The 17,044-nt window shown below is 41.1% G+C and overlaps 1 protein-coding gene across 1 annotated transcript in view; it reads left to right on the top strand.

Moving 5' to 3' along the window:
- The window catches only part of LOC106062291 (F-box/LRR-repeat protein 16-like), a 62,330-nt gene that overhangs the window by 26,861 nt on the left and 18,425 nt on the right, over positions 1–17,044 (top strand). Inside the window, exon 2 of the mRNA XM_056021749.1 lies at positions 13,095–15,161. Coding sequence (XP_055877724.1) covers positions 13,660–15,161 — 1,502 coding nt within the window. The 5' untranslated portion in view covers positions 13,095–13,659. The remainder of the gene's footprint in view (positions 1–13,094; positions 15,162–17,044) is intronic.

Genomic DNA, 17,044 nt, shown 5'->3' with positions numbered 1-17,044 from the left:
TATCGCTTTTATTGTCTTCAATGTATTTTCGCACGACCTTAGCTCTATCTTTTCCTCTGGTTTGTCACGAGAGCGGTAGCAATCCTAGAAGTTCTTCTTTTGGAACTTGGGAAGACATACACCTGACAACTTGTGCCGTGTCTTTGATGTCGCAAGACTCATCTATGTCAAATGATAAGGCAGAAGAAAATGAAATATCTTCCACCTGCAAATATGTTACATTCCAAGACATGGAGGGGGGTGCGCTGAAAAGCGAGTACAAGTGGCTGAGAGATAGAGTCGAATCAGAACAGTTATTGTTTTAAAAAAATCTCTAAGAGATAACTTGGAACAAAAAAAAATTGATCCGTACGGTCCGTACGAAATGAAATGCTTTAGAAAGATACATGACCTACAAATGATTACATCTCAAAATGAATAAACTCAGAGGGTATGGTTAGGACTTCCATAAGCACTCCTACAAGGTAAAATACCAGGCTAAAGGAAGTCCAAACAAAAAAAAATGAAAATAAACACGAAAGAATAAACGGTCCTCAACTGAATGAGGCTGCGTGGGGGTGAGGCCTTGTAGTATGCGATGAGGCCTTGTGGTGTGGGGTGAAGTGATGTTAGGTGAGCCTTGTGGTGTGGGGGTGAAGTGATGTTAGGTGAGCCTTGTGGTGGTGGTGGGGGGGGGGGTGAAGTGATGTTAGGTGAGCCTTGTGGTGTGGGGTGAAGTGATGTTAGGTGAGCCTTGTGTTGGTGGGGGGGGTGAAGTGATGTTAGGTGAGCCTTGTGGTGTGGGGTGAAGTGATGTTAGGTGAGCATTGTGGTGTGGGGGTGAAGTGATGTTAGGTGAGCCTTGTGGTGTGGGGTGAAATGATGTTAGGTGAGCCTTGTGGTATGGGGGTGAAGTGATGTTAGGTGAGCCTTGTGGTGTGGGGGTGAAGTGATGTTAGGTGAGCCTTGTGGTGTGGGGGTGAAGTGATGTTAGGTGAGTCTTGTTGTGTGGGGGTGAAGTGATGTGTGTGATAGTTTTGAGGTGCCCATGTTCCCACAGCCTCTGGATCCTGTGTGAAGATATATATAACACAATACAGTAACGTCATGTCTGAAACTGAATTTATATTTGTAGATACAATTGGCGATTAATTTTAATTTCCTTAAATTCTTTTCATTAAAGTACATGTCCAGATAAAATTGTTTTGTTAATTAGCGTACCCGTCGCTCTATGCTTTTAAGATCTATAAATAGCAGTCTGTGTTTATCACGTAGATCTAATGGAGTTGCTGTAGATTTTTTCCTAAACCTTACAAAATGCCTGCTTGACCCCTCCCCCCTCTTCCCCCCCCCTCTCCCGGGTGTCCCGACTTGATCTAATCACTTCCGCAAAGTTCCTCACGTATCTATCATCTTTGGAATGGATCCTTGTTGACGCTGTACTGTTAATTATAGCTACATACGATCACGTGATAGTGCATGCCATCGGGTTAAAATACAGGTGCGTTGGAGTGGAAGAATGTTCCAAAAACAAATCTGAAATTAACCCTCTACCACCACATTTGTTTAGGGGGTCTTACAGAACTTGGGTTGTGTTTGTTCAACTTATATTAAGCACACGTACGAACGTAAAAAGTTGCATTCGTTCTTCATCTTCAGATTCAGAGACATTCGTTTTATTATTATTATGTTAAAAAACGAACGAGTATTCATTCTCCAACACTGCCAGGGTCTAGTTTCGTTAAAGAGAAACAAAATTCTTTGTAGTTCCTTTATAAGTGTCCACTAAGGAATTTTCTGGTGATGTGGCAGGTCTGACAGGCAACGAGAATCTTCTTAGGAATATTAAGGGCAATTAAGGTATCTGTGAGGTCAGTTGTTATTATCCCCTCGGTTGGTTGATACAACAATGGGGTATATTGTTATTTTAGATAACTTCCATAGCCGCTTAATCTCCAAGCCTATATTCCCATATTTTCTTTGTTTTTCCATTTCAGTTTTTCTTATATTATGGGATAGTGGTTTGGCGATGTCAATGATGCCAGCGGTTTTTTTTCTTTTTTTTTTTTTGTCAATGAACAGCAGATCAGAGTGATTAAAATCTACCTTTTGTCAGTATTCTTCTTCTTATTATTATTATGAAGCCAAACGCCCCCGCCACATTTCATTGCTAATGAGTTGAAATAGCACTAGAGCATTGGGTTGGATGGCTTCCTGGTCGAGTGGTATACGCTATGGACTGTCTTCTTGGAGGCCCTAGGTTCGAAGTCTGTCCGCTGCCATTCCCCGCCGTCCTGCGTGAGATTTCGGCAGGATATTGTTGTAAACCTGGTGGTGACACAGATGGGGGTAGTGCTGTGTGTTTTTAGCCTACTCAAATCGCCACAGTCCAGCGCAGGACGAGCGGTCAACTGTGACCAGTGACAGTATACGCCAGTTCGGCAACGACCTGTGTGTAAATATTACGCACGCAAGTCACGGCGATTGTGATCATTCTGAGTGGTCAAGAACGTTCCACCCGATTCTAGAAGGCCAGTAGAGACACTATATAAGAGAGAGTGTGTCAGAAAGACTGGACTTCACGTTACCTCGCAATGTGACCAGTACGAGGCGAAGTTAGAAAAAGCTCGGTGTGTGAAGTCAGGCGGAGCAAGGCTAGGTTTTGGACAGTTATTGTAATGTTGTTGCCAACTGTACAGTGTTTGTAATGTATTTGCAATTAAATTGACTGATACTTTGAAGCCCTGAGTTGTGAGGTTCTTTAAGTTCGTTGTGTCGTGTGGTGCAGTTGGAAGAGAGCCTGGATAGTAGGAGAGATACGTAACAATATTATAGCCCTCAACCCAGAAGGAACAATCGAAACATACGGAACAAATTAAAAAAAAAAACTCCAGTTATCAATTTACCTTTTACAATTACCTTTACCTCTAGCCCTTAGTTTGTTGGAGCACCAAGCAAAACTTATCGACCGTCTTTCTCCATTCCTCCCTGTCTTTTGCCTTGTTTAAAACCGCTATCAATGACAGGCCCGTCCATTCTTTTATGTTGTCCTCCCATCGCTTTCTCTGTCTGCCTCTTCTTCTTTTTCCTGGTACTGTTCCCTAAAAGGAAGGTCTTTGCGAGCCCCGTGGATCTTGTAATATGGCCATAGATTTTAAGCTTGCGTTTCTTTACAATAGTTAGCAGTTATCAATTATGTAAATTCAAAAAAAAATTGATTTAGAAGCCTTATGTTAAGGAGGATGTCATGTGACTAACATATAGATACTCCCTGGAACCTTCCCCTTCCCCCCCCCTTTTTTTTTCGTTTCTAGATCTGGATGGGCATATGAAAGCCCTTGAAAACCTAACCCCTAATAAAAAGTATCCTCAATAGTATTAGTAATAGTATTTGGACTCAAGACTCAGGGAGCGATATCCTGTCGCTATATCACTTTAATCAGCGATTAACATAAAAAATACGTAGGTCAGGTAAACAAAAGGAATAGCAGTCAAGCTTGTGTTAAGTCAAGCTTGTTTTTTTTTGTTGTTGTTGTTGTTGATGTGTCAGGACCATACCTAGACACACACATAGTACAACTTGACTAGAATGGGTTTTTTTTCCCTTCACAACCTCACATAAACAATAAGCTCTGCAAGTATCGACCAGTCCTGCTATGATTTTAATGCGAGGCGCGAGTTATATGATCACAACACAGAACATTGCTTAGGTCGTCATGTCCGCTTTGATGATTGCCGTTAGTCTTGTCCTCAATGTCCTCGTTATAGTACATTATGGTTTTAATAATTTGCATAATTTTCTTTTCGCTGTTTTTTTTAGTGAACCCTGAAAGAGGAAAAGACTCTATTAGTTTTGTGTGGAATGTCTGTCCGTCCGTCCCGTTTAGATCTCGTAAACTAGAAAAGATAGTGAAAATCTGACACCATAATATTTTAGACCATTCAAAGTTCTGATGTAACGGCTACTTTTTTTTTTTCTTTTCTAAAATCGAAAAATTTAATTTTTTAAATCATTTATGAAAGCAGTTTTATTTCATAAAAATGCACCACTTTTACAACTATTCACTATTATTTACTATTCATTATCCAATAAGCTCCTTAAATAGGGGAGGAAACACTATATTATATTGTTAACACATTTATGCAAACAGTTTTAGTATTTTTGTAAAAAATATTTTTTTAACATTTGTATTGCTAAGTTATGTAAGTTCTGACATACTAACTAACACATTTACACACACACAAAAAAAGTTTTTTTTTAAAGAGAATAAATCTATTTAGTATGCTTATAAGTTGTACATAATTTAAAATAACAATTAATAAGTAGTTTTTCATATTATCGCGTGAACTGAAGTACTACAACACAGAAACTGAACTTTTAAACAAAATTTTTTTAACGGAAATGTTTTTTTCTTAAGGATTTGAGTAAGAGATTAACCCTATACAAAACAATTAGATCAATTAGATATTCATTATAAGACATCTGTTAGGCCAGGTTCACATCTAACTTCACATTCACTTTCACCTATCCTTTGGTCTGCTGGACCGCTGGGGCTCCACACAAGATCTGTCAACCTTCTTTCTCCATTTTTCTCTGTCATTTGTCTTTGATAGAATTTCATTATGATGTTATTTCTGAAAATATTGAAACCTGCCTTTTTACCTGCCTGGGTGGACCACTTCGGGTTCCGATTTTGAGTTTGTGTTTCCACACAAACTGTCTTATAACCATGTTTTTTTTTTTATTTTACTACCTTATTTGGGGCTATCAAATTTACTTCGTATAGGGCCTTTAATTATCTAAGGCCGACCCTGACAGCACTTTCAAGGACCACTACTACAAAATGTTTTATCACTTCTGACGAAAGTTATGGAAATTGCCTTTAAAAAAAAAACGCGCAAAGATCGATAGATAATCTCCCCAAGGAAGCACGCTATAAGGATTCTGGGATTGCCATTCCGCATGCCACTCAACGCGGGTGGTGGCCTCTTCACACATACGCAGTCAGAGCCGCACTGAGGACGATTTGAATGGCTGGAGTGTGTGTGGAATATACGTGTGGTGGTGTGTGGGAGCGTGGGAAGGAAGGCGCAGTTTGAAGAGTGAGGTCGTGACCTTCCTTTTAGAAAAGTGTGACAAGACCACGTTGTAGACTCAAATGAACCAATGTTTTCGCCATTTTGGAGCTTGCCGCAGTCAATGAGTTATAACAGGGTTTCCCAAACTGCAATAACAAATCTGTGCGATTACAAATATTTTTATCAATTTCTTCGTTTTAGCGCTATTTCATGCTTTTAGCTTTCTCAATACGCTATGATCCTATTCCTATCACTTGTCTGGACCAGTTGAAAAGGGGTAAGGAAAAAAAGAAGAGGGTATCTGGGTGATCGCTTTTTAAATGCATTTATATATAAAAAAACAAAGAGGTGAACGACCTGAATTTGAACTGGTGGGCTAAAGTCTACTAAGCCTCTTCATGGCAGACAGACAGACAGACAAAGAGTGAGCTGATATACGTTTTTAATTTTGTGTAATATGTCGCTTGAAGCAGATATTTTGATGACCTACCACTCTTTCCACTCACTAACCACTCTGCCCGGGAATCGCTTATGAAAATAGAAGGTTTTATAGTTATCTATTGTTAGCTTAAGTTTCTATAAATTATAAAGGGGGCTAATGCAACTATTCTATTCCATTCCCATGTTCGAGATAGCAAACAAAATAATTAATTACCAATAGATAATAAACCGTAAATTTTAAAAAATTGATTCTTGCTTTTTCAGGTAAAAGGAATAATTGTGCTAAATTTCCGCTTGATCATGGCTTGATCCGAGATCGGGTGTGGGAGAAATAACTTGTACAAACTTTAACCAGACAGACAGACAGAGAGTGAGTTGATAGAAGCTTTGGGTCAGAGTTTGCCAAGTATCCATATACATTACACCAGCAAAAAGTTTCGAAAATATGTGGATTTCAAAAATAAAATAGGCTAAAAACTAAACACACACACACACAAAAACAACAACATAAGAAGGGGCTCCTACAGCATAATGGCCGCTTTTTGCCATGTGACATGTGATGTCATGTAGAACGTATGACGTAACAAGTGGCCCTTGTTTCCACCACTGCTCATCTCGTTCTGGCTCACAGGTCGTCAATGACATGCCACCACCAAGTGACACCAGTGTGCACGACACGTTGAGAACATCGTTTGGTGCTCGAGCACTGCCCCCCCCCCTTCAACGTGAGCACCGCGCACCGAGGGGTGAGCAGTCAGAAATCGAACACGCTCCAGCGTTCTTTGTTCTGGCTGTGTGTTATCGATCAGGTGACTAGTTAAATATTGAAACATGCAGCTAGGAGAGGCTGTGTTCAAACCGAAACATTAGACTACACATTACACACAGCACGCGACACCAGGGCCCAGGTGTGTTTACTTAACTCCGTCCTTTAATTTTGTTTTCTATTTGAACTCTATTTGAACTCTATTTGAACTCTATTTGAACTCTGTTTGAACTCTATTTGAACTCTGTTTGAGCTCTATTTGAACTCTATTTGAACTCTGAACTCTATTTGAACTCTGAACTCTATTTGAACTCTATTTGAACTCTATTTGAACTCTGTTTGAACTCTGGCATATTCTGTTCATAAATAATGGCGGAATAGTCTCTTCACCTGGCAACAAAAATCAATGTTTATAAAGGCAGTGGTTCTCATCACACTTTTGTATGGCTCTGAGACCTGGGTGCTTTAGGGCTCTTCTAACACTTCCATCAAAAGATGCCCTCCCTTCATGATGGGCATACGCTGGCAAGACTACATCATAAACAACTATGTTCTGCTGGAGGCCATATAGAAGCACTCATTACCATTCGACAGCTGCACTGGTTCGGACACTTATCCCGCATGGGAAACGACCGCATGTCAAAGACGATCTTCTTTGGCGAGCTCAAAGGAGGACGGCGTAACGGATGTCCCCCCCCCCCCCCCGACAGAAGACGGAAAGAAAACTTGAATAGACCGCCAGCGAAAAAAGGCTTTGTCTGCATGAGATGCGGGAAAATATGTAGGTCGCAACTGGGAATTACTGCACGCATCCTTAATCTTCGGAATCGAAGACATTGTGCTATTATTATAATCTACTTCAGCATGATGTTTGTTTTGTATATGAAGATTACAACACCCTATCCCCAACATCCTGCTGCAAGGAAGGAGATGTCAGCGGGCAGGATTCGAATTCGGGACGATCATGACGCCAGTTCGAAGCGCTTACATCACGATCAGGCAGCCATCTGGATGCATCGAGATAGAACGTGTGCTCTGTTCACGTGTAAGTCCTAACTGTTTACCATAACGAAGGAATTTCACGTGGAAATATGTAGATGAATGTTTGGGGCTTGGCATTTACATATTTAGTACGTGAAGTCGACCGGGCAGGACCTAAGTTCCTTGGTCTAAAGAACTTGCACCGATGGAGAGCTGCTTTTTTTTTGTGTTGATTTCTTAGGAATCTATGACACTGGAAAAGGGTCTACTGTTGGAACTAATGGAAAATCTAAATTCCCAGGAATAATGAAGAATTACTGAATAACTCGCACTCAGAAGGACCACAACATTTTCTTTGTTTGTAGTGGCGTAGCTAAGGTGTGGGAGGAGGGGGGAGAGTTTTTATATTAAATATTACGCAAAATGCAGGGGCCCCGGGGCCCTCCCAAAGAGTTCAAGCCCCCCCCCCTCCGGGCCCCAAATTATGAAATATTCCTAGCTACGCCCGTGTTTGTTTGACTTGTATTTTCAGGCATTGTAACAGTTTCTATATGCTAAATAAAAAAATGAACTGGATCTCAAGGAGTATTTGTACAAATTTGTCCTAGCATATGGAACGAGGAATGTACCTGAGCTCTTGAATATGTAGATTTCTCTAGAGTCTTAGGTTCATTACCTGGGACATAATCCAATTCATAATTAGCTTTGCATTATTTGCACATATATATATAGTAAAAAAAAACAAACCATAAGGTAAAGAGTTTTTTTTTTTAACTTATGAATCTAATTTTTTTTTCCTTTTGCCTGTCTGGCTGCAGTCTCCATATGTTGTTATAGAGACAGAGAATTTTTTTTTTTTTGGGTCGTTTGATCGACGCTCCACTAGCCAAATCATTAATTATTCATATCTCATTTCAACTTTTAATCACAAGATTACAAACTCTCTTCCCTTGATTGTTTAGATTACACAAACTGACGGGGAGCAGGGGGGGGGGGGGTAGGCGAAGGCCCGGGCGGTGAAGCGTAAGGAAGAAATGTCACGAAAAAATAAAAAGTCATTTCTAGTTTTAATCAACGAAATATCGACTAGACAGTCGCCAGGAGAACTAGAAGAGCGGGCCAGATATTCTGGAAAACTTTGTTGCCGTGTCACCGTAATGTTTCGATATGCTGGAAGGGCTCACGTGATCCCCCGGTGACAACGTGAATTTTTATTGTGCTATCAAATATGTCGATACAGGAGAGAATCTTTTTTTTTTTTTGTCTTATAGTTTTCTGATATTGAGTTATTGCGAGAAAGAAAAGTCTCAAAGTTAATTATTGAGAGAGAAGGTCACTCAAGTTGATTGGAAGATGTAGGCCTGCTTGACCAAAGTTGGACACTTCATTGCAGTCTACCTTCAGTTTTTAATATTAGGAAACGAAAAATAGTTTGGAAATTTAAAAAGTGAAATAAAATTAAATTCGAGATGTGTGGGGTGATAAAGTTTGTCATTGTTCAATCTTTTCTGACCAATCAGACTTTTAGAGGATAATTTGTTTATTTCTTATTTAGAATATGACAAAGTAGATGTATAACTTTGTTGTACCAGTTCTTCTTCTTTTTCTTCGTTCTCATTGTTATGTTGGAGCGTTCAGATGACTAGACCAATACATGAGGTGAACTGCGCAGTGGTTTCCAAATCAGGGAGCTCTCCATATAGTTTTCTTTCTATTTTGGTGATTTGGGGCCAATGTCTTATACGGGCCTCTTGGTAAAGAGAGCAGTTTTGGAGGACATGGTCTGCATTCTCTGGTGATACTCCACATGGGCAGATTTCACTGGTTCCAATTTTGAGCTTCCGGTACATGTGCTGTCGCATTCTGTTGTGTCCAGTCCTGAGTCGAAAGATTAGACGTTGGTCTTGTCGGGATAGCTTATAGTAAGCGTCATCTTTCTTGTGATTTGGATGAGTTGTACCAGTGAGTAAAAACTATTTTATAGACAAAAAAAAAGGGAATCTATCTATCTATCTATCTATCTATCTATCTATCTATCTATCTATCTATCTATCTATCTATCATCAGCGTGGGCTATGTAAAAAAAAGAACACTGGTAAAGAAAATGTTCGTGAGGGCGCCAATGGCTCCATCCATATTTATGGACTAAACTATTTGGAAAGTATTCCACTGTGCAGTTCTTGCCACGAGATGTAACAGAAAACAGGAAGTGAATGTTGTCTTAGACCTCTGACCTCTAAACTTGATCATGTATTGGCCTTGGACACTAGTCCATACTATGTCGTCTGCTTGTGTTAAGAGAAGGAAGAGAATGTGACATTAGATAAAGGCTAATATTTACATAAGATTTTTACCAAATTATTAAATTTTTACTACCTTTACTATTTTAACTGTGAATAGACCTTGTTTTTAATGATTTAACTGTATAGAATTTAACCCTTGTTATATTAAGGGAGAGTGATAGTTAAAGGATTACGGGCACGACATGGCCTAAATTGTGCCTATGTGCCGAAACTAAGAACTCACACTCAATCAACACTTTCGAACTAGACTCTATATTTAACTCGTATATTGTTAATGGAAAAACATATTTTAAGACTTCCGCACTTAAAGCACCAAAACTACTTTTGAAATTTTCTGTCCAAATTCAACTTAATTTTTTTATTCCTCTTTACAATTCACATTTTCTAGTTGTTTTTTTTTTTGTTTGTTTTGTTTTGTTTTTTTGCCGCCTGTTTACTTGTCAGCCCTTGAAAGACAGATATTGATGTTCAAAATATTTCTTGAAAAGAACAGCGAAAACGTCACAATTAGAAGAAGTTTCAATGATATATATGGGCCGCGGGGATCAAGTGACATAGTGTTGGGTATTCGAACCGTGGGATCATCGGGACCCCCGGTTCGGAAGCCAAGCGCTTTACCAATCAGCCACCGCGCCTCAAAATTATTTGAGGCAACCTGTTAATCTGATTGATTTGATATTGGTGTTATTTTTATCGATCTAAAAGGGCAGTAATCAGCCAGGAATACCCAAGTTGACGAAAGCTAGGCAGGATCGTTACGGCTTAGGGGCTGTTCAAGTTCCATCATTGCTATTTTAATAATTGAAATCACTGGCTAGGAAAAAATAAATTCTCTCCCCTTTCTATGCACGCAAGCAAATTCTCTCTCTCTCTTTCTCCTTCCATGTTTTCTCACTTTCTGTTACTCTTTCTACCATCCACCACTTTCTCTCTTTCTATCCCCCACACTTCTTCCTCTCCTTCTGTGAACAATTTTCGCTCTGCCTCTTTCTCTCTCCCTCTGTCTCTTTCTCTCTCTCTTCCATCTCCCTCTTTCTCTCTTTCTTTCTCTCTTCCATCTCTCTCTTCCTCTCTCTTCTCACTTTCCTTCTGTCATTCTTTTTCTCTCTTTCTCTCTCTCTTTCTCTTCCATTTCCCTCTTTCTCTCTTCCTCTTTCTCTCTTTTCCATCTCCTTCTTTCTCTCTCTTCTCCCTCTTCCTCTTCTTTGATTCTCTTTCTCTGTTCAACCTCTCTCTTTGTCTCTCTTTCTCTCTCTCCCAACCTTCTTGTTTGTCTCTATATCTCTCTTCAGTCTCTCTTCAGTCTCTCTTCAGTCTCTCTTCCACCACAGTCGCCCAGTTACTGAAGCACCCATTAACAGACCACACGCCAAAACGAATGTCATCGATTATTGGATTCATTGATGTGCGACATCCATTGACCCCTCCCCCCCCCCCGCCTCCAATTTCCTGTTCAAAGTGTTTCGCACCTAACCTTTTCCAGTTCACCCGTGGTTAAGTGTGTGTGTGAGTGACAGTGTGAGACTGTGTGAGGTTGTGTGTGTTAGTGCGTGTCTGACCAGGGAAATGCATGAACTGAATAGAAGAATACCTCAATAAAATGCAGAGAGAGAGACAGAGACAGAGAGAGAATGAAAGAAAGAGAAGAGAGATGAGAAGAAAGAGGAAGATGGAAATGGAAGAAAGAGGGAGGTGATAGAGAGGTAAATGGAAAAGTGGGGGATAGAGCTGGAAGAGAGAAAGAGACAGACAGACAGACGCATGAGATAGAGATCGAAAAAAAAAAAGAAAATATAATTAGATTTTTTATTCAACATATTTCATAAAGACTTTGAACTAGTTTTTTGAATGGTCTCCCTTGCATACCTCCTTTGCTCCTGCATACCTCCCTTGCTGAGGCCTTGCTCCTGCATCCTTCTCTCATCCCTTCACCCTCTCCCCGCTCCTGACTTTAAATTCCAATCAAAAGTAAAAACACTTTTCGATGTATCCCCCACAGCTGTCCCCATGCTAGTAGTAAATAGATCTATACTTTACTCTCTAAGACTGATGGGACACAATTGATCAGTGGCTCTACGTTTCAACCCGACGCCAACGTTCAAACATTATTAACAACTAGATCTATCAGTCTTCAAAAAGGCTGTAAAAGTCTCACTCGGATTCCCGGATTTCTACCGAGATTTCGTTTACATACGAGTGGTGATGGCCCTCTGACGGATAAGTGTGGTAAGTTATAGGAACAAGGAAGAACCGCCTCATGGGCTCGGTCTCCGGCCTTAGCTTGTGAGGAGAAACCCATGTGTTGGCTCGAAAAGCCGTATCTCAAGATAACCGATGGACTTAAAACGATCATCTAGTTGATGAGGAACCTTCTGACAGAGGGATCGCTGAAGAACTATCTCTCCTTCCTGGCCTGTGGGTCAAATCCTTCCCGTTGGTCAAAGGATTAAAAAGTAGGCGCAAGATCGATCCTTACTGGACACTCATTAAATACAAAAAGAATTGAGCTACAATTTCAACCTCAATGAGTGGCTATGGACTTTCGTATCAAATTTTAAAAAACGCTAATTAGTTGCCCATGTGTTTTACGATGAGTTTGAAATGAAAGTCTACTGCTTCTTCCATAGTAACATCATAGTAACATCATAGTAACATCATAGTAACATCATAGTAACATCATAGTAACATCATAGTAACATCATTTTTGAGCCTCGAACGGAAAGCTTGGTAGACAATTATATTCCGTAGAACTAAAAAGTAAAAAAAAAAAAAGTTTACAAAAATATCTTTTGAAAAACAAATCTTATCAGAACTTGCTTAATTTGGACTGCGTGTGGCAAAATATGTAGGTCACAGCTAGGGCTGCGTAGCCACGGGAAATACTGCATATCTCATTAATCTTCGGACTCGAAGACAAGCCTTATTATTATTACTTGTTACAATGGTTATGCCTGCGTTAGGTGTGGCAAAATATGTAGGTCACAGCTGGGGCTACGTAGCCACGGGAAATACTGCATACCTCATTAATCTTCGGACTCGAAGACAAGCATTATTATTATTATTTGATACAATGGTTATGCCTGCGTTATCTCTGGCAAAATTTGTAGGTCACAGCTAGGACTCGAAGACAAGCCTTATTATTATTATTTGGTACACCAAATGCACCAAAAACAAGCTAGCTAATTATAGTTTCCTATTTCCAGAAGAATAAAAACAAACTGACTTCGAAAGCAACATTATCCGTTTGTTTTGCAACCCAACGCCCGTCAAACAGGACAGCATCAAATATTCATCTAATTCAGGGGTTCTGAACCTGTGTGGGTATACGGAGGGGGGGGGTCGCGGCAGAGTTGGGGGTGGGGGCTGTAAAAAGGGGTCGCCGAGCCTAAAAGGTTGAGAACCACTGATCTAATTGATAGCCAACTCTATAGAAATTTCTTTTTCTTTTTCGTGCATTCTATACATTGTTTTCTCATCCAGATTATAGTTTCAATGTTGTTTTTAAACTATTTTTTAATGACAGCTGAATATTCTTCTATTTTCAGAGCTAAGATCTCCCTACGTCAAGATCCATACATCGAGTTCTTCAGTCAATAAAGCGCTTTGTGAACTATCCCTACACACAAAAGACCATGGGTCGAGCAAGGAGGCTGCTAGTCTACTGGTCTATTACCACATGTGGCCAATTTGGCAGATAACCAAGAGCTCTTGGTAGGGAATCAATGAGTACGCCCTGTCTCCCGTGTGCTTTGTCGTATGATGAACGTCTATTTTTAACCCATTTCCTCATGTGCGATGTGACATAAATGCAATAAAATAGCTTAGCGAAGTATGAATATATATATATTTATTAAAGTTTATCTTTATTTATCTGTGCAAAGATTATGCCTGTAACTAAAGCCTTTTTCGTGTGTTGATATTTGCTTTTACAAAATGAATTTATCAAATATCTATTATTTTAAATAATTAAACTAGTTACACTAGCTTTCTTTTAGTATCTGACAACAGGCAGGCTAATTTACTTGATTTAAATGTGGTGCGCGAGGGAATGCATAAGTTCAAATACAAAGAACGCGAGTGAAAATACCGGCTGAGTGGACAGTAGCAGTGATGTCTACAATACGAAAAGCGTATATGGAGATATCAAACGGTATTCGGGGGCTTCGGTTCCACAGGGATCAGTCGCCCAGCGGGGCGGCACAGCACGACGGAAACGCAAAGATGGACGACTGCAAGTCGGTAACGACGCGCAGCTCCAAGAGTGTGGTGCACACGGAGGAGACCACGCCCTCCCGGACCCCTGCACGGGTGATCGTGACAGAGGACAGCGCTGTGTCTAACGCTGTGGCGCGGCTGTTCCCCAACAAGGCCTCCTCAGCCCTGCTGGCGACCAGGGGGGACTATTCCAGGACGGTGGACAGCAAGAACTCCGCCAACGCTCACTCTTCGTCCACCACTGCTTCGACGAAAGGTCAAGGTCAGTCACCATTGGTCTCGTCCAACAGCTCAACAGCTCAGCCATCAGTTTCAACGACATCGACAACATCCTCCGCGACGTCCGCGGATCAGAACAGCGCCAAGCAGACCAACGGGGACGTCGCCAACCTCAACGGCAAACTGAAACGAACGAACAAAGATGGGGTCTTCTCCACCACGAAATTAATCGGTTCACCCAAAGCCGGAATCGCCAGCCGGATCCGGAAGCTAAACCTCAGCATGACGGGGCAGAAATGGGAGTCAAAGGCGGAGACCATCTCGGAGCTGATGATGGACGAAAAATTTCTGGACCGTTTTTTCTTTTATTTCTCTTCCGAGGATCGGAGGCGGCTGTGCCAGGTTTGTAAAAAGTGGAAAAATATTTTGTATCAAAGTCTATACTGGACGGGTGTCGTGCCCGTTATAAATTTCAAAGATTGGGTCAATGACAGTGGAAAACGCAAACTATGTTTTGAGAATTTTCAGCTGCGAGGATTCGACCAGGTGTGCCTGGTATCCGCAGTGGACAAAGACATCACGGAGTTCATTAATAATACGCCTAATTGTAAGAAAACGCTACGTACGGTCAGCATCCGTTGCTCCAACATTTCGGACAACGCTCTAGAGAGCTTGATACGGAAAATGCCGGCTATAAACAAGCTAGAGCTGTCCAACTGCAACGAGGTCACAGGGTCAGGGCTGTGGGCGTGTCTGAACCCAAAGATCATCGTGTTGACAATCACGGACTGCATCCACATTGCGGACGACACCATCGGCGCCATTGCGCAGCTCCTTCCCGCCCTGCACGAGCTGAACCTGCAAGCGTACCACGTGACGGACAACGGGCTGGCCCTGTTCGACTCCAAGCTAAACTCCTCCCTGAGGGTGCTGAGGCTCAAATCGTGCTGGGAGATCACCAACCACGGGGTGGTGAATATCATCCACGCACTGCCCAACATCACGGTGCTGAGCCTCTCCGGCTGCAGCAAGATCACGGACGATGGCATTGAGATCATCGCTGAGAACATGAAGAAGCTGAAGAGTTTGGACATTTCCTGGTGCGCTAGAGTGACAGACGCCTCTCTGGAGTATGTAGCTTGTGACTTAGGAATACTGGAGGAACTTATTTTGGACAGGTAAGGTCTTTTTTTTTTAATGTTCTACTCTTTTATTAAAATATTTTTTTTGATCGATAAAGTCTTTTTTGGAGGCGCGTTGGCTGAGCGTTAAAGCTCTTGGCTTCTGAACCGAGGTCTCGGGTTCGAATCCTTGTGAAGATTTTTTTTTAGGGATCTTTGGGCGCCTCTGAGTCCACCCAGCTCTAATGAGTGCCTGACATTAGTTGAGGAAAAAGTAAAGGCGGTTGGTCGTTGTGCTGGCCACAAGACACTATCGTTAACCGTAGAAACAGAGGACCTTTGCATCATCTGCCCTATAGATCACAAGGTCTGAAAGGGGGAATTAAGGTCATTTTTATGTTCTACTCTTAAATCATTCATCCATCCACTCTTTAATTTTTTTTTCAGCTATGTCTTTGTCCGTCCTATGCTAGTCAAACTTCCTGCCAATTCTCTGGAACACTTTGCTGTTTTTTTTTAAATCTAATAGAATGTCTTGGATTGCAATTTCTTTATACCTCTATCACTAAGTTAACTTATACATACTGCCAGATCATTAATCTAATTAGAGCTAGTAATGCAATGAACCAGCGTGACTTTCAGAAGACCCACAAGTGATTTGATTTTAAATTCCTAACGGCAGTATTTCAGATCAAACCCATTTCAGGTTATTATCTTGTAGCTTCAGGACAGAAACCTGTAATTTGGTAGGGAGAGGGGTCGAGGGGTAGACTTTTTTCACTAGAATACCCCTCGGGGCGCCAGCTAGTCAATTTCCACCCAAAAACTAATTTAAAAAATCAACAAAAAAGAAAATTTGGTGGTCTGAAAATTTGTGATCCGCGTTAAAGAGTAAGCGTACTTAGAACTATATGTCGTATTAGTTGTTGATTAGAAAGTGGTGTTGTCCTCATTAACACGTTGAACTGACGAGGTAAACACACATACGTCAGGACCACATAAGATTGAGCCAGATGGCTGCCTGGTCGTGCGGTTTTTGCGCTGGACCGTCGTTCAGATTTATCGATGGTCTAGGGTTCAAAACCCTGCCCGCTCCCATCCCCCGTCGTCCTGCGGGAGGTTTGGACTAGGAATAAATTATCTTCAACTCTGTAGGAACATCCAAAACATGTAAAACATTTTTTTTTACCTATCCTCTCAGAATGCTATATTGCTCAAAACACTCTTGAAGTTATTGTATGGTTCACATTCACCTATCCCTTATGTCAGGGGCAGGTATGGTGAGAGAGAGTGTGTTATTTCTTTGGTACTATTTTTGTATGAAAGAGTTACATCCCTTTGTTTATACCCCCCCCCCCCCCAGGTATGAATGTGAACAGTATACACGGGATGGTTTCGAATGTCAGTTTTCCTTGTAGGACAGAGAGATATTTATAGTCACTAGTTTTCTGAAAGTGAAATAAAACATGTGTGTTGTCATATGTCCTTTTGGATTAAGATCTTAGTTTTTATGGATAGCTGGAGTTTTGTGAAGTTTATTTAGTAGTAATTATTCGATCTTAAGTTATCCCTTGAGCCAATTAAGAAAAGAACCTGACAACTTAGTCTGTTAGACGGTTGGGGCACCATACTAGATCTGTAAACCGTCTTTATCCATTCCTCTCTGTCTTTTGCTTAGGATAGAATGTATGGTTGCCAGTGTCAAGGTGGGTTTTACGGGTCTAGATGGGGGGATATAGGAGGATGATATAATAAACCGGGTTCTCAACCTCGAAAGGCTAAGCTGCGGTTCTCAACCTTTTATGCTCGGCGACCCCTTTTTACAATCCCACACTCTGCCGCGACCCTCCCCCCCCGCACACACACACACACAACAATAGAAGAATAGACAAAACAATCTATTTTTTCGATGGTCTTAGGCGACCCCTGGCAAATTGTGA

The sequence above is a fragment of the Biomphalaria glabrata genome, chromosome 2 (assembly GCF_947242115.1).
Source record: "Biomphalaria glabrata chromosome 2, xgBioGlab47.1, whole genome shotgun sequence".
NCBI lineage: Eukaryota > Metazoa > Mollusca > Gastropoda > Planorbidae > Biomphalaria > Biomphalaria glabrata.
Note: the sequence above shows the minus strand (reverse complement) of the source record. Positions and strands in the feature narration are given on the sequence as shown.